The following is a 22,277-nucleotide window of genomic DNA, read 5'->3' on the forward strand; positions in this document are numbered from 1 at the left end:
TCAATGGATGGGTTCTGTAGATGGGGTCTATGGATGGGGTATATGGATGGAGTCTATGGATGGGGTCTATAGATGGAGTCAATGGATGGGGTCTATGAATGGAGTCTATGGATGGGGTCTTTGGATGGAGTCAATGGATGGGGTCTCGAATGGAGTCTATAAATGGGGTCTATGGATGCAGTCAATGGATGGGGTCTATGGATGGGGTCTATGGATGGGGTCAATGGATGGGGTCTATGGATAGAGTCAATAGATGGGGTCTATGGATGGGGTTATGGATGGGGCCTATGGATGGGATCTTGAATAGAGTCTATGGATGGAGTCTATGGATGGGGTCTATGAATGGGATATATGGATGGGGTCTATGGATGGAGTCTATGGATGGGTCTATTAAACCCTGGGTGGCTAAACTCCAACATAAAAATGTATATTAGTGCTAAAGAAAAGGCCTTCAAAAAATACAAGACTGAGGGGTCATTGGCAGCATTTAAGCATTACAAAGAGTGTAATAAGAAATGTAAAGACGAAATCAGGTCGGCTAAAATAGAACACGAGAGACATATAGCGGAGGAGAGTAAAAAGAACCCCAAGAAGTTCTTTAAGTATATAAACAGTAAGAAAGCGAGGCCAGAACACATTGGCCCCATAAAAGATGATAAAGGAAAAATGGCCACAGAGGACAGAGAAAAGGCGGAAGTGTTAAATAATTTCTTCTCTTCAGTCTTCACAAAGGAATCGGGGGGCTACACAAACCTAGCTTGTAAGGCCAAACTAAACACACCTCAGGAAGTGCCGCCAATGCTAACAGAAAATAGACCTAGAACTAAACTAGAGAAACTTAACATAAATAAATCACCGGGACCGGATGGCTTGCACCCGAGGGTTCTTAAAGAGCTCAGCCAGGTGATTGCCAGACCATTATTCTTGATCTTTAAGGATAGTTTACAGACGGGTATGGTGCCAGCTGATTGGAAAAAAGCCAACGTGGTACCAATATTTAAAAAAGGGCCGAGATATATCCCGTGTAACTATAGGCCGGTCAGCCTAACATCTGTAGTCTGCAAGATGTTGGAGGGGATGTTAAGGGACCACATACAAGACTTTAGTAATGAAAATGGTATTATTAGTAGTAATCAGCATGGATTCATGAAAAATCGTTCTTGCCAAACCAATCTATTAACCTTCTATGATGAAGTGAGCTGCCACCTAGATAAAGGGAAGCCTGTGGATGTGGTGTATCTGGATAAAGGAAGGTCTGTGGATGTGGTGTATCTGGATAAAGGAAGGTCTGTGGATGTGGTGTATCTGGATAAAGGAAGGCCTGTGGATGTGGTGTATCTGGATAAAGGAAAGCCCATGGATGTGGTGTATCTGGATAAAGGAAGGTCTGTGGATGTGGTGTATCTGGATAAAGGAAGGTCTGTGGATGTGGTGTATCTGGATAAAGGAAGGCCTGTGGATGTGGTGTATCTGGATAAAGGAAAGCCCATGGATGTGGTGTATCTGGATAAAGGAAGGCCTGTGGATGTGGTGTATCTGGATAAAGGAAGGCCTGTGGATGTGGTGTATCTGGATAAAGGAAAGCCTGTGGATGTGGTGTATCTGGATAAAGGAAAGCCCATGGATGTGGTGTATCTGGATAAAGGAAAGCCCATGGATGTGGTGTATCTGGATAAAGGAAGGCCTGTGGATGTGGTGTATCTGGATAAAGGAAGGTCTGTAGATGTGGTGTATCTGGATAAAGGAAGGTCTGTGGATGTGGTGTATCTGGATAAAGGAAGGTCTGTGGATGTGGTGTATCTGGATAAAGGAAGGTCTGTGGATGTGGTGTATCTGGATAAAGGAAGGTCTGTGGATGTGATGTATCTGGATAAAGGAAGGTCTGTGGATGTGGTGTATCTGGATAAAGGAAGGTCTGTGGATGTGATGTATCTGGATAAAGGAAGGTCTGTGGATGTGGTGTATCTGGATAAAGGAAGGTCTGTGGATGTGGTGTATCTGGATAAAGGAAGGTCTGTGGATGTGGTGTATCTGGATAAAGGAAGTCCTGTGGATGTGGTGTATCTGGATAAAGGAAGTCCTGTGGATGTGGTGTATCTGGATAAAGGAAGTCCTGTGGATGTGGTGTATCTGGATAAAGGAAGGTCTGTGGATGTGGTGTATCTGGATAAAGGAAGGTCTGTGGATGTGGTGTATCTGGATAAAGGGAGGTCTGTGGATGTGGTGTATCTGGATAAAGGGAGGTCTGTGGATGTGGTGTATCTGGATAAAGGGAGGTCTGTGGATGTGGTGTATCTGGATAAAGGAAGGTCTGTGGATGTGGTGTATCTGGATAAAGGAAGGTCTGTGGATGTGGTGTATCTGGACTTTACAAAGGCCTTTGACACCGTTCCCCACAAACGCTTACTGTACAAACTAAGGAAGGTAGGTATGGACCATATGGTGAGTACCTGGATAGAGAACTGGCTCCAGGGGAGAGTACAGAGGGTGATGATTAATAGAGATGTATAGAACAGTTCCCGGCGAACTTAGCATGTTCGCGTTCGCCGCTGCCGGCGAACATATGCGATGTTCGGTCCGCCCCCCATAAGACATCATTGAGGCAAACTTTGACCCTGAACTTTACAGTCAGCAGACACATTTCCAGCCAATCAGCGTACCTCCCTCCCACACCCTCCCACCTCCTATAAATAAGCAAGGGCAGCATCCATCTTAGATCATTCTGAAGCAGTGTGTGTAGTGAGAGTAGGGAGAGAGCTGCTGCTGCTGCTGCTGCTGCTGCTGTTAAGCTAGGGACAGTTAGTCAGTGTTCCTGGTCTTGCAGTGTTCTTGGTCCACTACTGCTGTAATATCAGCACCCCAAAAAGCCCTTCTAAGGGCTGGTATTTGTGTTTTTTTTTTTTTTTTATATATATACCTAGTGTCCCCAAAAGCCCTTTTAAGGGCTGGTAATTGAGGATTTTTTTATTTTTATATATATACATATATATATATATATAGTGTCCCCAAAAGCCCTTTCAAGGGCTGGTAAGGTAATAGATTTTTTTTATATATATATATATATCTATTGTACACTGCAGTTGCCTGCCCGCTGTGTGTGAGAGGCCACAGACCTACCACAGACTGTACTGTGTGCACACCACACTCATTTCGGGTGGCACAGGCACAGTACCTGGCATTTTAAAAAATATTTTTTTTTTCTCTGTCATAATTGCAGTGAGTGCTGTGTCAGGTCCACAGAGTGCACTGTACCCACTGCAGTGCACTGCCCACCACTGATATATATACGGTGGCACAGCATCTTGTTGCAATAAATTGAAAAAAAAAATATTTTTTATTATTGCAGTTGCCTGGGCTGCCAGTGACTGTCAGGTCCACAGAGTGTACTGTGCCCACTGCAGTGCCACTGTGTGCCCACCCACCACTGATATATAAGGTGGCACAGCAGCTTGCAAAGTAAAAAAATATATATATATTTTTTTAAATTGCAGTTGTCTGGGTGCCAGTGACTGCTGTCAGGTCCACAGAGAGTGTACTGTGCCACTGCCCACCCACCACTGATATATAAGGTGGCACAGCAGCTTGCAAAGTAAAAAAAATATATATATTTTTTTAAATTGCAGTTGCCTGGGTGCCAGTGACTGCTGTCAGGTCCACAGAGAGTGTACTGTGCCACTGCCCACCCACCCACCACTGATATATAAGGTGGCACAGCAGCTTGCACTCATAGTACAAAAGTAACAACACATTAAAAAAAAAATGACAGGCAGAGGCAGGCCACCCCGCAAGGGCCGTCGTGGTCGTGGTGCTGTGATTTCCTTAGGCCCTAGAATAATGCCCAGTGTTCAGAGGCCACCACAGCCCCTGAACTCAAAAAATTCTGAGGACATAGTTGACTGGCTTACACAGGACACCCAATCGTCTACAGCTTCCGCTCGGAACCTTAATGCACCATCCTCCTCCAGCTCAGCTTCGGGCACCTCTCAATTTACCACTCGCCAGCCCGCCGGCACCACCACCAACACTAGCACCACAGCCGCTTCACTTGATCCGTCAGAGGAGTTATTTTCACATGAGTTGGAAGAAATAAGTGATGCGCAACTATTAGTGCCAGAGGATGTAGATAACGGGGATATGTCTCAGTCAGGCAGCATTATACACATGGACGTACATTGTGATGATGATGATGTTGTACCTGCTGCTGCTGCCTTTGCTGAGTTGTCAAGTGAAGCGGCTGATGATGACGATGTGTCTGTGGATGTCACCTGGGTGCCTGCTCGAAGAGCAGAAGAAGAGGGGGAAAGTTCAGATGGGGAGACAGAGAGGAGGAGGAGACGAGTTGGAAGCAGGGGGAGGAGGTCATCGCAAGGAGCTAGTGGCGCAGTCAGACAGCATGTAGATTCGGCACCCGGGGTCAGCCAGACAGCACGCCAATCAACGCAAGCTGTTGCCACCACCAGAATGCCGTCCTTGCAAAGCTCAGCAGTGTGGCATTTTTTTTGTGTGTCTGCCTCTGATATCAGCGATGCCATTTGTAACCTGTGCCAAAAGAAACTGAGTCGTGGGAAATCCAACACCCACCTAGGTACAACTGCTTTGCGAAGGCACATGATCTCACATCACAAACGCCTATGGGATCAACACATGAGTAAAAGCAGCACACAAACTGAAAGCCACCATCCTCCTCCTGGTCCAGCATCTTCAGCCACGTCAACCACTGCTGTCCTCCATGCCCCCTATCAACAACCCGCCCCTCCGCCTCTCACCTTCAGCAGTTCCTGCTCGTCACCTGCCCACAGTCAGGTGTCTGTGAAGGAAATGTTTGAGCGCAAAAAGCCAATCTCGCAGAGTCACCCCCTTGCCCGGCGTCTGACAGCTGGCTTGTCGGAACTCTTAGCCCGCCAGCTTTTACCATACAAGCTGGTGGAGTCTGAGGCCTTCAAAAAATTTGTCGCTATTGGGACACCGCAGTGGAAGGTACCCGGCCGAAATTATTTTTCACAAAAGGCAATCCCCAACCTGTACTCTATTGTGGAAAAAGAAATCATGTCACGTCTGGCACACAGTGTTGGGGCAAGGGTCCATCTGACCACTGATAGCTGGTCTGCAAAGCACGGTCAGGGCAGGTATATAACGTACACTGCGCATTGGGTAAACCTGCTGGCGGCTGCCAAGCATGGAATGCGTGGCTCTGCTGCAGAGGAGTTGGTGACACCGCCACGACTTGCAGGCAGGCCTGCTGCCACCTCCTCTACTCCTCCTACTCCATCCTCTTTGCTAACCTCCTCGGCTGAGTCCTCTTCTGCTGTTGCGTCTTGCTCCACACCAACTGCACCCCCCCAGCTCCCCAGGGGCTATTCCACATGCCGGATACGACAGTGTCACGCTGTCTTGGGGTTGACTTGCCTGAAAGCAGAGAGTCACACCGGACCAGCACTACTGTCCGCCCTGAATGCACAGGTGGATCAGTGGCTGACCCCGCACCAACTGGAGATCGGCAAAGTGGTGTGTGACAACGGGAGCAATTTGTTGGCGGCATTGAATTTGGGCAAGTTGACACATGTGCCGTGCATGGCACATGTGTTGAATCTGATTGTACAACGCTTTGTGCAGAAGTACCCAGGCTTACAGGACGTCCTCAAGCAGGCCAGGAAGGTGTGTGGCCATTTCAGGCGTTCCTACACGGCCATGGCGCACTTTGCAGATATTCAGCGGCGAAACAACATGCCAGTGAGGCGCTTGATTTGCGACAGCCCGACACGTTGGAATTCAACACTGCTAATGTTCGACCGCCTGCTCCAACAAGAAAAAGCGGTCAACGAGTATTTGTATGACCGGGGTGCTAGGACAGCCTCTGCGGAGCTGGGTATTTTTTTGCCACGCTACTGGACGCTCATGCGCAATGCCTGTAGGCTCATGCGTCCTTTTGAGGAGGTGACAAACCTAGTGAGTCGCACTGAAGGCACCATCAGCGACATCATCCCATATGTTTTTTTCCTGGAGCGTGCCCTGCGAAGAGTGCTGGATCAGGCCGTAGATGAGCGTGAAGAGGAAGAGGAAGAGTTGTGGTCACCATCACCACCACCAGAAACAGCCTTACCATCGATTGCTGGACCTGCGGCAACACTGGAAGAGGAGTGTGAGGAAGAGGAGTCAGAGGAGGAATGTGGCTTTGAGGAGGAGGAACACCAACCACAGCAGGCATCCCAGGGTGCTCGTTGTCACCTATCTGGTACCCGTGGTGTTGTACGTGGCTGGGGGGAAGAACACACCTTCAATGACATCAGTGAGGACGAGGAATTGGACATGAGTAGCTCGGCATCCAACCTTGTCCAAATGGGGTCTTTCATGCTGTCATGCCTGTTGAGAGACCCTCGTATAAAAAGGCTGAAGGAGAACGACCTGTACTGGGTGGCCACGCTACTAGACCCCCGGTATAAGCAGAAAGTCTGTGACATGTTACCCAATTACCGGCAGTCGCAAAGGATGCAGCAGCTACAAAATAAGTTAAAAACTATGCTCTACACAGCGTATAAGGGTGATGTCACAGCACAACGGGAATCCAACAGGGGAAGAGGTGAAAGTAATCCTCCTCCTACCACCACAACCACGCCGGCAAGGACAGGACGCTTTACAGACGTCTTGTTGATGGAGGACATGCGGAGCTTTTTTAGTCCTATGCATCGCCACAGCCCTTCGGGGTCCACCCTCAGAGAACGACTCGACCGACAGGTAGCAGACTACCTTGCCTTAACTGCAGATATCGACACTCTGAGGAGCGATGAACCCCTTGACTACTGGGTGTGCAGGCTTGACCTGTGGCCTGAGCTATCCCAGTTTGCCATTGAACTTCTGGCCTGCCCCGCTTCAAGTGTGCTGTCAGAAAGGACCTTCAGCGCAGCAGGAGGTATTGTCACTGAGAAGAGAAGTCGCCTAGGTCAAAAAAGTCTTGATTACCTCACGTTTATTAAGATGAATGAGGCATGGATCCCGAAGGGACTGACAGTGGGGGATGCATTTGACTAAAAAAGGCCTGGTGATGACTGGGATGCCTTGGCCTAAAAATGGTCCACACGCTGCTGTATATAATCATTCTCTGCATGCCGGATGACTTACGTGACGTCTCCGCCACCAACTACGGTTCAAGCAGCAATGTTTTAGTGCACTTTCTGCCTTAAAACCTCAATTTTTCAGGCCGCTGCTACAGCAGCGGCTGCAACAATACCTACTTTTTCATGCATGTGTACATGCCTAATTTTTCTGGCCTCTGGTGCTACACTGTGGCTGCAAAAAAACAAAAAACAAAAAAAAAGGCACATACATGTGTCAATTCCCCTTCGTGATCGTTACCTTGTCGTGGTGAAGGGGCTTGCGTATCACAATGAAGCGATCACCTCTAGGATTGTGTTGGCACACCCCAGATGATAAGGTCGTTGCTTCATTGTGTACAGACCAAAAGCGATCCGCAGGATAATTTTTCATAAAAAAAAACATTCATTTTCTTTCATTCTTTCTGCGGAGCTGGGTATTTTTTGGCCGCGTTACTGAATGCTCATGAACAATGGCTGTAGGCTCATGCGTCCTTTTGCGGAGATGACAACCCTGGTGGTCAGTCGAACCCAAGGCAACATCATCGACCTCATCCCATATGCGTTTTTTCTGGAGCGTGCCCTGCGAAGAGTACTGGATCAGGCTGTAGATGAGCATGAAGAGGAAGAGTTGTGGTCCTCATCACCACCAGAAGCAGCCTTGTCGTTGTCAATTGCTGGACCTGTGGCAACGCAGAGAGAGGAGTCTGAAGAAGAGAAGTCAGAGGAGGAAGGTGGCTTTGAGGAGGTGGAATACCAGCCACAGCAGGCGTCCCAGGGGGCTTGTTCTCACCTTTCGGGGACCCTTGGTGTTGTATGTGGCTGGGTGGAGGAAGAGACCTTCAATGATGTCAGTGAGGACAAGGAACGGGACATGGCTAGCTTGGTATCCAACCTTGTGCAAATTGGGAGTTTGCGGTTGTGCAAATGGACTGACTGACTGTTAAACGGGGAGTTTGGTCTGTCAGAGTTTGGTCTGTCACTGTGAAGCGGGCAACGGGCGTAACCCTTACACTACTTGACCGATAAAACATCATACCTGATCGTATTCACACACTGGATGTTTTAGTGCTGGTTTACACTGCCGCTACCACTAAAGTAGCGTCGCTTCCAGTGCGACTTTGGCGCGACTTAGCGCGACTTTGGCGCGACCTCATCGCGAGGTGACTTTTTATTTGGCCAATCACAATATCATGTTTTGTTACCGTCACCTAATTTCCTTTTCCTGTTTTTTGTTTTACATATTTCCCCATGTGTGCAGTGTTGTCTGTGTCATAGCTCAACTGATAGGCATGTTTGCCTTGGCATATCATATTTCAGCTTGCCAGAAAGAAAAAAAGACAGCTGGAAAGACACTGCATTAGTTTTCTACTAAAAATCATAAGAAAAATGCTGTTTTTTTTGGGTTGTGGACATACTACAGAGCTGAAACTTGACAGGTACACTTTTTAGACCCCCCAGACACTAAATACAAAAAATGACATGCCTGCCTAAAAAAATGCCCGATAAATGCCTGCAAGAGAAAAAGACAGCCGCAGAGAAGCCGTATTCCTGAAAATATAAGAAAAATGCTGTTTTTTAGGGGTTCTGGACATGCTACAGATCTGAAACTTGACAGGTACACTTTTGTGACCCCCCAGACACTAAATACAAAAAATGACATGCCTGCCTAAAAAAATGCCCGATAAATGCCTGCAAGAGAAAAAGACAGCCGCAGAGAAGCCGTATTCCTGAAAATATAAGAAAAATGCTGTTTTTTAGGGGTTCTGGACATGCTACAGAGCTGAAACTTGACAGGTACACTTTTGTGACCCCCCAGACACTAAATACAAAAAATGACATGCCTGCCTAAAAAAATGCCCGATAAATGCCTGCAAGAGAAAAAGCCAGCCGCAGAGAAGCCGTATTCCTGAAAATATAAGAAAAATGCTGTTTTTTAGGGGTTCTGGACATGCTACAGAGCTGAAACTTGACAGGTACACTTTTGTGACCCCCCAGACACTAAATACAAAAAATGACATGCCTGCCTAAAAAAATGCCCGATAAATGCCTGCAAGAGAAAAAGCCAGCCGCAGAGAAGCCGTATTCCTGAAAATATAAGAAAAATGCTGTTTTTTAGGGGTTCTGGACATGCTACAGAGCTGAAACTTGACAGGTACACTTTTTAGACCCCCCAGACACTAAATACAAAAAATGACATGCCTGCCTAAAAAAATGCCCGATAAATGCCTGCAAGAGAAAAAGCCAGCCGCAGAGAAGCCGTATTCCTGAAAATATAAGAAAAATGCTGTTTTTTAGGGGTTCTGGACATGCTACAGAGCTGAAACTTGACAGGTACACTTTTGTGACCCCCCAGACACTAAATACAAAAAATGACATGCCTGCCTATAAAAATGCCCGATAAATGCCTGCAAGAGAAAAAGCCAGCCGCAGAGAAGCCGTATTCCTGAAAATATAAGAAAAATGCTGTTTTTTAGGGGTTCTGGACATGCTACAGAGCTGAAACTTGACAGGTACACTTTTGTGACCCCCCAGACACTAAATACAAAAAATGACATGCCTGCCTAAAAAAATGCCCGATAAATGCCTGCAAGAGAAAAAGCCAGCCGCAGAGAAGCCGTATTCCTGAAAATATAAGAAAAATGCTGTTTTTTAGGGGTTCTGGACATGCTACAGAGCTGAAACTTGACAGGTACACTTTTGTGACCCCCCCAGACACTAAATACAAAAAATGACATGCCTGCCTAAAAAAATGCCCGATAAATGCCTGCAAGAGAAAAAGCCAGCCGCAGAGAAGCCATATTCCTGAAAATATAAGAAAAATGCTGTTTTTTAGGGGTTCTGGACATGCTACAGAGCTGAAACTTCACAGGTACACTTTTTAGACCCCCCAGATGCTAAATCCAAAGAAATTTTTTATTTTTATTTTTTTTTTAATTTTTCCAATAATTGGCTCTCTATCAAAAAATTATAATTTTTAAGAACTTTTTTTTGCGTGATCCCTCTCCGGCATGCCACAGTCCAGGTGTTAGTCCCCCTTGAAACAACTTTTCCATCACTATTGTGGCCAGAAAGAGTCCCTGTGTGTTTTAAAATTCACCTGCCTATTGAAGTCTATGGCGGTTCGCCCGGTTCGCCGGTTCGCGAACATTTGCCGATGTTCGCGTTCGCCGTTCGCGAACCGCGAATTTTAGGTTCGCGACATCACTAATGATTAATGGGGAGTACTCGGATTGGGCGGGTGTGGAAAGTGGGGTCCCCCAGGGTTCTGTCCTGGGACCAATCCTGTTTAATTTATTCATAAATGATGTAGAGGAGGGGATATCTAGTACAATCTCAGTATTTGCGGATGATACTAAACTAAGCATGCCAATATCTTCTATGCAGGATGTGGAAACCTTACAAGCGGACCTGAACAAAATAACGGGGTGGGCAACTACATGGCAGATGAGATTTAATGTTGAAAAATGTAAAGTAATGCACTTGGGGGCCAGAAACCAGAAAGCAAGCTACTCACTAGGGGGGAAACCTCTGGGTGAGTCTAGGATGGAAAAGGACCTGGGGGTACTGGTAGACAACAGGCTTGGCAGTGGCATGCAATGCCAAGCCGCCGCAAGCAAAGCCAACAGAATACTGGGATGTATAAAAAAGGGGATTCACTCCAGAAATAAAGAGATTATTCTCCCGCTCTACAAGACTCTGGTCCGGCCACATCTGGAGTATGCTGTCCAGTTCTGGGCACCGGTCCTCAGGAAGGATGTGCTGGAACTGGAGAAAGTCCAGAGAAGGGCAACAAAAATAATTAGGGGAATGGAGGACATCAGCTATGATGAAAGACTACAAGCACTGAACTTATTCTCTCTGGAGAAGAGACGATTGAGGGGGGATATGATATCAATGTACAAATACTGTACTGGTGACCCTAGCATAAGGAACAAACTATTCAGAGAAAGGAAATACAATAAGACACGTGGCCACTCACTAAAACTAGAGGAAAGGCGGTTTAACCTTAAAATGCGTAAGGGGTTCTTCACTGTGAGAGCAGTAAGGATGTGGAATTCTCTTCCACAAGCAGTGGTATCAGCAGGGAGCATCGATAGTTTCAAAAAACTATTAGATGGGCACCTTAAAGACCACAACATTACAACATAGAGGGGTATACAATGTATAACATACAGGGGGTATACAATGTACAACATACAGGGGTATACAATGTACAACATACAGGGATATACAATGTACAACATACAGGGATATACAATGTATAACATACAGGGGTATACAATGTACAACATACAGGGGTATACAATGTACAACATACAGGGGTATACAATGTACAACATACAGGGGTATACAATGTACAACATACAGGGGGTATACAATGTACAACATACAGGGATATACAATGTACAACATACAGGGGTATACAATGTACAACATACAGGGGTATACAATGTACAACATACAGGGGTATACAATGTACAACATACAGGGGTATACAATGTACAACATACAGGGGGTATACAATGTACAACATACAGCTTTCCAAAATGTAAATCCACCAAATGAGATGATAGAAAGCTGTGATTGGATTACAATGTATCATCCCATTTCACCACAGGATTTTACCTGGTGACTTTTCCAGTGCCCTGCCTGTGCTTTGGTGGGAAAATTGGTCATCGGGTACGGAAAGTGAGGACAGCGAGGATTCTGATGTCTCTTTCTGGCACATCGCTCCATTGGAAATTCTCAAGAATCATTCGATATTCTTCCCAAATTCCACAAGCGATGTACCAGAAAGAGACATCAGAATCCTCGCTGTCCTCACTTTCCGTACCCGATGACCAATTTTCCCACCAATCGCTATCGCTCAGTTCTTCAAGTAACTCCGTTTCTCTGTCGCTGTTTTCCAGTTTGTCTAAAAGCGCTTTTGCGCAAAAAAGAACGCTTTTTGGACGCCATGGTCGTTCTCTATTTTCCAGGCACAAAGAACTGGAAAAGCACAGGCAGGGCACTGGAAAAGTCACCAGGTGAAATCCTGTGGTGAAATGGGATGATACAGTGTAATCCAATCACAGCTTTCTATCATCTCATTTGGTGTATTTACACTTTGGAATTTGCTCACAGGAGGGAACCGGAAGACAGGTGCCGGCATCGGCTGGGAGGACAGCAAGAGGATGGCTGGAGGATGACAGGGGATCGCAGGGAAGGGAACCAGAAGACAGGTGCCGGCATCGGCCGAGCACACAGCGGGAGGACAGTGGGAGGACAGCGGGGGAGGACGGCGGGGAAGAACGGCGGGGGATCGGAGGGAAGGGAACCGGAAGATAGGTGCTGGCATAGGCTGGGAGGACATCGGCAGGACGGCGGGGGAGGATGGCGGGGGAGAACGGCGGGGGATCGGAGGGAAGGGAACCGGAAGATAGGTGCTGGCATAGGCTGGGAGGACAGCGGGAGGACGGCGGGGGAGGATGGCGGGGGAGAACGGCGGGGGATCGGAGGGAAGGAAACGGGAAGATAGGTCCCGGCATAGGCTGGGAGGACAGCGGGGGGAGGACAGCGGGGGAGGATGGCGGGGGATCGCAGGGGGAGGTGAGTTGTAAAATATAAACCAACAGCTTTCTATGCAAAACAATGTACCGCTTTTAGCACAGAAATCCGGACATAATCAGACTGCCAGGGAGGGTAAAATAACATGTTGGGTTTTCTTGATTCACACAAGTTAGTTATATGCAGAGCTCAGGCGCCACCTACTGTTTTTTTTTTTAATAGCTTCAGTTGTTCTGCTGTATTACATATTGTAAACTCAGAATGTATTAAAAAAAGTTGTTAGGAACTAAAGCATTCTGGGTAGGATTCAGGTATCTCGGGTAAGTGAATCAGCCACCATTATTTAGAAGACACAGCGGGGCAGCAAGGCGTTTTTTCTCAATCTCTCGCCATCACCCCGGAGAGAGCTAAACAGTGACTTCTTCTTATCCCATCCCGTATTATAGATCATTGTTTCTTTTTGTACCCATTGATGTTTATTTTTATCAGTTTGTAGTTTCTCCCGGCTTCTTCTAATAAATGTGAGATGACAGAAATATGGAATGTGAAGTTTATGGAGAAGGAAGTTTCAGTTCTCAGTCCTACAGACAGAACCGCATCCACTTACTTGCTGAAATCAAACAGAAGCTTCTCGAAGATGAGGATGGGGCCGGTGCTGCTCAGGATGATGAGAGGTTGTCCAGCAAACAGACAAAACACCGATCCCGTCATTGCTGTGCCCAGGAAGCTCTCCATCACCCCCTGCCGAGGAAAAACATATCATGTGACTGGGGCAGCATGGAGTGGGGGAGGGGGCAAAACATATCATGTGACTGGGGCAGCATGGAGTGGGGGAGGGGGCAAAACATATCATGTGACTAGGGCAGCATGGACCGGGAAGGGGGCAAACATGTCACATGACTGATACAAAGTTGACTGGGGAAGGGGAAAAACATTAAAATAAATACATTGTTACTGGTAATATAGGAATGATGAGGACACTGTGTAACTTTTCATAAAAGCATCAATATCATGTTCCTGGGTTCCTGGGGGTCCCCGGCCTTCTCCTTGTTCTCATCAGAGGAGGTGAAACCTCCCAGACTTCAGATGATGAGAACAAAATCTATAACAACCAATCATATTTAATTTGACTATAATCAGGTTGTAGGCGGGGCTTACAAAGCATTACCAAGTAATTTTATTTAACTTAATACAAATTTTAAACCAATTTACTCTATGAGGATTCTTCCCCGTCCATGTATACCTCTTCTTCCAGTCTTGAACATAGATATCAGATATTATAGCTGCCTATTGTAACCAAAAACTAGGCAGAACTTGTTTTAGCTGCAATTCTGGAACTCTCTATTGAACAAGAATACAGGCTTTTCATACACTTGAGAAGTATGTCAGTGACCACCCAAATATTTACCCGAAACATCACACAATGGTTTAGATAATGAGGTACAGCTGACACAAGGCTAATCCCATCATAGAGGATCCTCCAAGAGTTAATCAAATTAACCATCAGACAGAAACAATAGGTGAATGAGAATCCACACCTAGACAATGCTTTGATTAATCAGGATCTCAATACAGGGCAGACTTACTGGCATCGAGCTCACAAAGTACAATATACATTATTACAAGTATAAACACATACCTTAGCAGACAATAGGTGAATTAATTAGCACAATCACCACTGTGTAGAAGACAGATAGTTGAGCTAAAAAAAAAAAAAAAACAAGAGAGCACCCCACTCTCCCACACCAAAACCTCATTAGCATTGTCCACCTGTGAGTAGTTCCAGGAGGTGTCCCTTCATCGCAGTTTCAGCAGAGGAGTCTGCAGCCTGCAAACTTTTCCCATGACAGGCGTGAGTATTGTCCTATGGTTTTGAGAAGTGGGATTATCTTCTCTATGGATAGTGTAGGACCCACTGAAAATGGGGTACTTTGACGTAGTGGTGGGCTTAAGCACAGTATGGCCATATGGTGGGACCAAATCCCCATATTTACTTTATAAGAGCCGGTGTTTTTAAATAGCCTTGCAAAATTTGAAAACCAATTTTTTTCTGTGTATGTGCGCGCTATTATATTCTTCAATCAGATAGTTGAGCTAATCTGCTATGAGTCTGATTGTGTGGAGCTGTCCTTATTGGTAATTGGCAGCAAGGCCCTAACAGGGACCCCAGACCTGTAGTCCCAGAGTCTTTTTGTTTTGGGGAGACATGGATTTGAATCCAAAGTAACATTATTCCAAGGGTTCCCCCAGCATACACCTCACAAAGAGTAGTGTTCCCTAACAGTCAGGGCCCATAGTCAGTAGGCAAGAGGCTAGTCTGCAGTCCCCTCCAAAAGCCTCTGTCCCAGGTGAGTCTATCACATTGCTCCCCCATCAAAAGTTGACTAACAAGGTCCCAGACCTCCACTTGGTCTGGACATGCGTTAGTCGGGCAGAGTGAACTCACATAGTCAGTCCGCATGATCTCCATTCTTGGCTGCAGGGAATAGTTGTCATAAGTAGGTGTGGGACAGAGGTCATGGACTCTCTGTCCAGCTGCCAGCACTTCAGCTGGGTGGTTTTTACCATTCCGGGGCTCGGTCTGTTGCTGGTTAGAAGGGCTGGCTGCCCCAGTTCCCTGAAGCTGTGGAGACACTGTAGGTGGTAGGCAGAGGCCAGCGGCACTCTGCCCTGTAGCCAGCGATTCAGCTGGGAGTGGGAGCTTCACTACATCAGCTTGTCGATGGGAAGAGGGGCCGACTACCCCAGCTTACTGGAACTCTGTAGTTGTTGCCAGTACTGAGCAGAGGTTAATAGCTCTCGGCCCCATTGTCAGCACTTCTGCTGGGGATGCCTCATTATCCACTCCGGCTAACCATTGGAGAGAGAGGCCATCTTCCTCCACTCCCAGACTGTGGATCTGCTGCTGGGAAGGAAGGATGACCTCCTTCTCTCCCAAACTGTGTAGCTGACGTTGGGGAGATTAGCCAATAGCCTTATCTCCCATTCCCTCATCATCTGGCTGCTGGGATGACATTTCACTGTCACTGAGGGAAGCAGGGCCGTGCAGAGAGGCACTGGAGGAAGCATGTGGCTGCAGTAGAGAGCAGAGCTGATGCTTCCTGTATCTCTCCTCTCACAGGCGGAGTGCATTTGATATCACTCCCCCTGTGACAGGACAGAGCCAGAACTATACAGGAAGCATCGGCTGCTGCTGGGGCGTGACCACCACCTTCTCAACCTGGGCCTCTGGAACTGCTGCAAGTCTGGGGCAGAGGTCTTGGACCCTCTGTCCAGTTGTCAGCGCTTCAGCTGAAGAAGTGTCTTGTAACTCCGCAGATGCTACTGTCAGTGGTGTAGGAGAAAGGCCGGCTGCCTCTTCTCTCAGCGAGGCTGAATCTGCTGTTGGTGTTCGGCAGAGCTCAGTGATGTTTGGCCCTGATGCCAGCTCTTCTGCTGGAGGCTCACCAGGTTGTTCTTCCTTAGCAGAAAAGTCTATTAAATCCCCAGTCTCTGGAATTGCTGAAAGTCCAGGGCACAGGCTGGCGGAACTTGGACCCATTACCAACACTTTGGCGGGTGACTCATCATCCATAACATCCTGTGATGGAAAATCAATGAAATCCATGTTTTCTGTGACTGGGAAATGAGGATGGCTACCTCTTCTCCCAATCCCTTGAACTGCAGCTGGGAAGATGAGCCGGCTGCTCCATCTCCTGTACCTTTATCCAGCTGTTGGACAGATGCATTCCTCCATCCAAGTCCTGTGCAGAAACAGGTTTGTCAAGGTCAGTCAACACTTGCTGCATCCACCAAAAAACTCCATAACTGTGTGTGGAGGTTGGCAAAGCAAACCCATTGCCGACACTTCAGCAAGGCTTTCAGAACTGTCTGCTCATACTTCTGGATATTCCCAGGCAAGGGGAGCCCAGACTGGCTGCTGAGCAGAGTCTAGCAGCCGTTTGTAGCCGATCTCCAGCTCCCATTCCCGATTGGCTAGAAACTCCAAACCTTCCAGTGCCCTGAGCACTTCCAAGACATTCAGTATCTCTTCTCTGTAATCCAAGATTTCCTCCAAATGCCACTCTGGGTCACTCCTAAAGTCAGGGTCCTTGGACAGTCTCTCTAATAACAGACCAAGGCCGCCATAGCCAAGGTCTTCCTTTGGGCTGTCATCCACTGTACACGGGCACACTTGGGTTACATACCAGAGGAGTGCTCTGTAGCTCTCGTCCAACCGCATCTCTGCCTGGACCAGCCTGCTTAACTCAGTTTTCCATTCATTGTGCAGCTGTTTCCCCAAAAACACCGTACGCACTTTCATACTGTGACCAGTACCATTCCTGGTTGGAGGGGAGGATTTTTCCCTGGTGTTGCTGCTCACGGGCTAGCGCTTCCTTCCAGAGTTCCCAGCAGATAGAATCATACCATCCCAGCAGGACCTGCTCTGACACCGGTCCCCTGTGCTGTATCTGCATCTCTTGCAACCTCCTTCCGAATTCCCTCCATGGTGGCTGATATCTGTACCTCTCCTCTTCTACTATCCGGACCTTGGATCCTAGTGGATGTTTGGATGTCCCAGACAGCAGGAAACATCCCACCGCTGCCACCAACGTGACGGAACCGTCCCACACTCCGCTTGAGTGCTTACGTCCATATACCGCTTCCTCCAGTCTTGAACGTAGATATCAGATATTATAACCACATATTGCAACCAAGACTAGGCAGAACTCGTTTTAGCTGCAAATCTGAAACTGTTTATTGAACAAGAATACAGGTTTTTTATACACTTGAGAAGTATGTCAGTGACCACCCAAATATTTACCCAAAATATCACACAATGGATTAGATAACGAGGTACAGTTGACTCATGGCTAATCCCATCATAGAGGATCCTCCAAGAGTTATTCAAATTAGCCACCAGACAGAAACAATATGAATGAATGGAAATCAACACCTAAACAATGCTTTGATTATTCAGGATCTCAATACAGGGCAGACTTACCGGCATCGAGCTCACAAAGTACAATACACATTATTACAAGTATAAACACATCCCTTAGCAGACAATAGGTGAATTAATTTGCCCAATTACCATGTGTGAAAGACAGGTGGTTGAGTTGATGAGATTACCATCTGCTATGAGTTTGACTGTGTGGAGCAGTTCCTATTGGTAATGGGCAGCTAGGCCCTAACAGGGACCCCAGGCCTTGAATACCAGAGTCTGTGTGTCTTGGGGAGACATGGACTTGAATCCAAAACAACATTATGCCTAGGGTCCCCCAGCAAACACCTCACAAAGAGTATTGTTCCCTTCAAAGCCAGGGCCCATAGTCAGTAGGCAAGAGGATAGCCTGCAGTCTCCTCCACAAGCCTCTGTCCCGGGTGAGTTTATCACACTATTATCTACATAAATACCATGGCTGGGCACCTCAGAGGACCTCATATTTCTTTTATGAGGGCCACAGGGGCCCCAATATAACCCAGTGCTTCAAGTACCTGATAGTTGTCTGTGGCATCGCCCAGCAGTCCCCCAAATGTGATGGCATTCGTTATACAGCCGAGGTAGATGAAGAGAATGGCAGAGATGGATTGGATGTGGAAGGCATCATAGAAGTCACTGAGGAAAAAGGGGAGCTTCCTCTTTATGTCCAGATATAGTCCTCCACAGAACCTGAGAAGAAACACAACCAGGAGGATGAAAGAAGAGTCACATGTGGACTACAGGAAAATATTGGGTTTATGAGATACAGCATGGTCACATGTGGACAACAGGAACATATTGGTTTATATGAGATACAGTGCGGTCACATGTGGACAACAGGAACATATGGGATAGACAGTCAGGTCCATAAATATTGGGACATCGACACAATTCAAATCTTTTTGGCTCTATACACCACCACAATGGATTTGAAATGAAACAAACAAGATGTGCTTTAACTGCAGACTTTCAGCTTTAATTTGAAGGTATTTACATCCAAATCAGGTAAAAGGTGTAGGAATTACAACAGTTTGTATATGTGCCTCCCACTTTTTAAGGGACCAAAAGTAATGGGACAATTGTCTGCTCAGCTGCTCCATGGCCAGGTGTGTGTTATTCCCTCATTATCCCATTTACAAGGAGCAGATAAAAGGTCCAGAGTTCATTTCAAGTGTGCTATTTGCATTTGGAATCGGTTGCTGTCAACTCTCAATATGAGATCCAAAGAGCTGTCACTATCAGTGAAGGAAGCCATCATTAGGCTGAAAAAAACAAAACAAACCCATCAGAGAGATAGCAAAAACATTAGGTGTGGCCAAATCAACTGTTTGGAACATCCTTAAAAATAAAGAACGCACCGGTGAGCTCAGCAACACCAAAAGACCCGGAAGACCACGGAAAACAACTGTGGTGGATGACCGAAGAATTCTTTCCCTGGTGAAGAAAACACCCTTCACAACAGTTGGCCAGATCAAGAACACTCTCCTGGAGGTAGGTGTATGTGTGCCAGATCAAGATCACTCTCCAGGAGGTAGGTGTATGTGTGCCAGATCAAGATCACTCTCCAGGAGGTAGGTGTATGTGTGTCAGATCAAGAACACTCTCCAGGAGGTAGGTGTCTGTGTGTCAGATCAGGAACACTCTCCAGGAGGTAGGTGTATGTGTGTTAGATCAAGAACACTCTCCAGGAGGTAGGTGTATGTGTGTTAGATCAAGAACACTCTCCAGGAGGTAGGTGTATGTGTGTCAGATCAAGAACACTCTCCAGGAGGTAGGTGTATGTGTGTCAGATCAAGAACACTCTCCAGGAGGTAGGTGTCTGTGTGTCAGATCAGGAACACTCTCCAGGAGGTAGGTGTATGTGTGTCAGATCAGGAACACTCTCCAGGAGGTAGGTGTCTGTGTGTCAGATCAGGAACACTCTCCAGGAGGTAGGTGTATGTGTGTCAGATCAAGAACACTCTCCAGGAGGTAGGTGTATGTGTGTCAGATCAGGAACACTCTCCAGGAGGTAGGTGTATGTGTGTCAGATCAAGAACACTCTCCAGGAGGTAGGTGTATGTGTGCCAGATCAAGATCACTCTCCAGGAGGTAGGTGTATGTGTGTCAGATCAAGAACACTCTCCAGGAGGTAGGTGTCTGTGTGTCAGATCAGGAACACTCTCCAGGAGGTAGGTGTATGTGTGTTAGATCAAGAACACTCTCCAGGAGGTAGGTGTATGTGTGTCAGATCAAGAACACTCTCCAGGAGGTAGGTGTATGTGTGTCAGATCAAGAACACTCTCCAGGAGGTAGGTGTCTGTGTGTCAGATCAGGAACACTCTCCAGGAGGTAGGTGTATGTGTGTCAGATCAGGAACACTCTCCAGGAGGTAGGTGTCTGTGTGTCAGATCAGGAACACTCTCCAGGAGGTAGGTGTATGTGTGTCAGATCAGGAACACTCTCCAGGAGGTAGGTGTATGTGTGTCAGATCAAGAACACTCTCCAGGAGGTAGGTGTATGTGTGTCAGATCAAGAACACTCTCCAGGAGGTAGGTGTATGTGTGTCAGATCAGGAACACTCTCCAGGAGGTAGGTGTATGTGTGTCAGATCCAGAACACTCTGCAGGAGGTAGGTGTATGTGTGTCACCTTCACAACAGTTGGCCAGATCAAGAACACTCTCCAGGAGGTAGGTGTATGTGTGTCAAAGTCAACAATCAAGAGAAGACTTCGCCAGAGTGATTACAGAGGGTTCACCACAAGATGTAAACCATTGGTCAGCCTCGAAAACAGGAAGGCCAGATTAGAGTTTGCCAAACAACATCTAAAAAATCCTTCACAGTTCTGGAACATCCTATGGACAGATGAGACCAAGATCAACTTGTAGCAGAGTGATGGGAAGAGAAGAGTATGGAGAAGGAAAGGAACTGCTCATGATCCAAAGCATACCACCTCATCAGTGAAGCATGGTGGTGGTAGTGTCATGGCGTGGGCATGTATGGCTGCCAATGGAACTGGTTCTCTTGTATTTATTGATGATGTGACTGCTGACAGAAGCAGCAGGATGAATTCTGAAGTGTTTCGGGAATATTATCGGCTCATATTCAGCCAAATGCTTCAGAACTCATTGGACGGCGCTTCACAGTGCAGATGGACAATGACCCGAAGCATACTGCGAAAGCAACCAAAGCGTTTTCTAAGGGAAAGAAGTGGAATGTTATGCAATGGCCAAGTCAATCACCTGACCTGAATCCGATTGAGCATGCATTTCACTTGCCGAAGGGAAAATGCCCCAAGAACAAGCAGGAACTGAAGACAGTTGCAGTAGAGGCCTGGCAGAGCATCACCAGGGATGAAACCCAGCGTCTGGTGATGTCTATGCGTTCCAGACTTCAGGCTGTAATTGACTGCAAAGGATTTGCAACCAAGTATTAAAAAGTGAAAGTTTGATTTATGATTGTTAATCTGTCCCATTACTTTTGGTCCCTTAAAAAGTGGGAGGCACAAATACAAACTGTTGTAATTCCTACACCTTTCACCTGATTTGGATGTAAATTCCCTCAAATTAAAGCTGAAAGTCTGCAGGTAAAGCACATCTTGTTTGTGTCATTTCACATCCATTGTGGTGGTGTATAGAGCCAAAAAGATTAGAATTGTGTTGATGTCCCAATATTTATGGACCTGTATGTGATACAATGCTGTCATAACTGAACTACAGGAACATATCTGTGACGGGACTCACCGTCACTGGAATTTAAAGACGGATAAGTCATGGGGCTAATGGAGTCTTGCCTCTAGCCTAGAAGCTAAACCTTTATTCCTGTAAACTGTAAGGTACAGGAAGTCCACTCCTTATATGGGCATCCAGGAACTGGTAGAGACAGCATGGCTGCTAATCATTGAAGTGCTTTTGTCTAAAATAGGGTCTGAGACACCTTTTCCATTCACCTATTGTTAACTGTGCTAATGAGCCCACCTGTCTGTCTGCTTTAAGAGAAACTTATAGGAATGTGGATTGGATGCTAAGGGGGAGGGGGGATTGTCTCACATTTTATATTTTGTACACTGTATGAGAGTGTAAAACTCTGTTCCTATTGGATGGTGAATATTATGTTCAGTCTTCAACAAGGTCCATCTGGGTGGTAACTTTGTGGGTGAAAACTGTATATAAGTCGTGTTCAATAAAGTTGTGCTGAGTTCATTCACCCTCAATCTAGAGTTCTGTCTCTTATTGGTCGATATGCTACAAGGGATTGCTATGGTCCTCCATACTCCCTTAGAGAATCACTGAGCTCTATTAAGAGCTTGTGTAAGAGCTTGTTCTGCTGCACTCTCTGGGGAAAGAGAGGTTCACCCACAGGAACCTGGAGCCTTGTCGTAGGTCCAGGGTGGGTAGGAGATTGCGAGACCCTACCAAGCTGCGGCGGTTCGTGGAGTCTGAGGTGGTTACGGTGTCTGGTGGAGTGCTTGGAGCCCTCGGAAAGCACTAGGAGCATCTTTCAACGGAGGTACCCGGTCAGGGGTGCCCTGTTCCGTTACAATATCGAGTTCTATAAAATACAGCATGGTCACACTTGGACTGCAGGAACATATCGGGTTATATGAGATACATCGTGGTCATATGTGGACTAAGATACTACACTAACAGCGAGCCCCCAGTTCCTGGTTTTGGGGTACCAGCTCTGATGGAGTAAA

The 22,277-nt window shown here is 46.7% G+C and overlaps 1 protein-coding gene across 3 annotated transcripts in view; it reads right to left on the reverse strand.

Annotated features, from left to right (window-relative positions):
- The window catches only part of SLC4A5 (solute carrier family 4 member 5), a 152,964-nt gene that overhangs the window by 61,214 nt on the left and 69,473 nt on the right, over positions 1-22,277 (reverse strand). For all 3 annotated transcript variants that reach the window (XM_082252989.1, XM_082252990.1, XM_082252991.1), the window contains exons 11-12: positions 18,117-18,291; positions 13,246-13,379 (exon numbers count right to left, since the gene is read on the reverse strand). In XM_082252989.1, the coding sequence (XP_082109115.1) occupies positions 13,246-13,379; positions 18,117-18,291 (309 nt within the window). The remainder of the gene's footprint in view (positions 1-13,245; positions 13,380-18,116; positions 18,292-22,277) is intronic.

This window comes from Pelophylax lessonae (assembly GCF_965119305.1).
Source record: "Pelophylax lessonae genome assembly, chromosome: 4".
NCBI classification, from domain to species: Eukaryota; Metazoa; Chordata; class Amphibia; order Anura; family Ranidae; genus Pelophylax; species Pelophylax lessonae.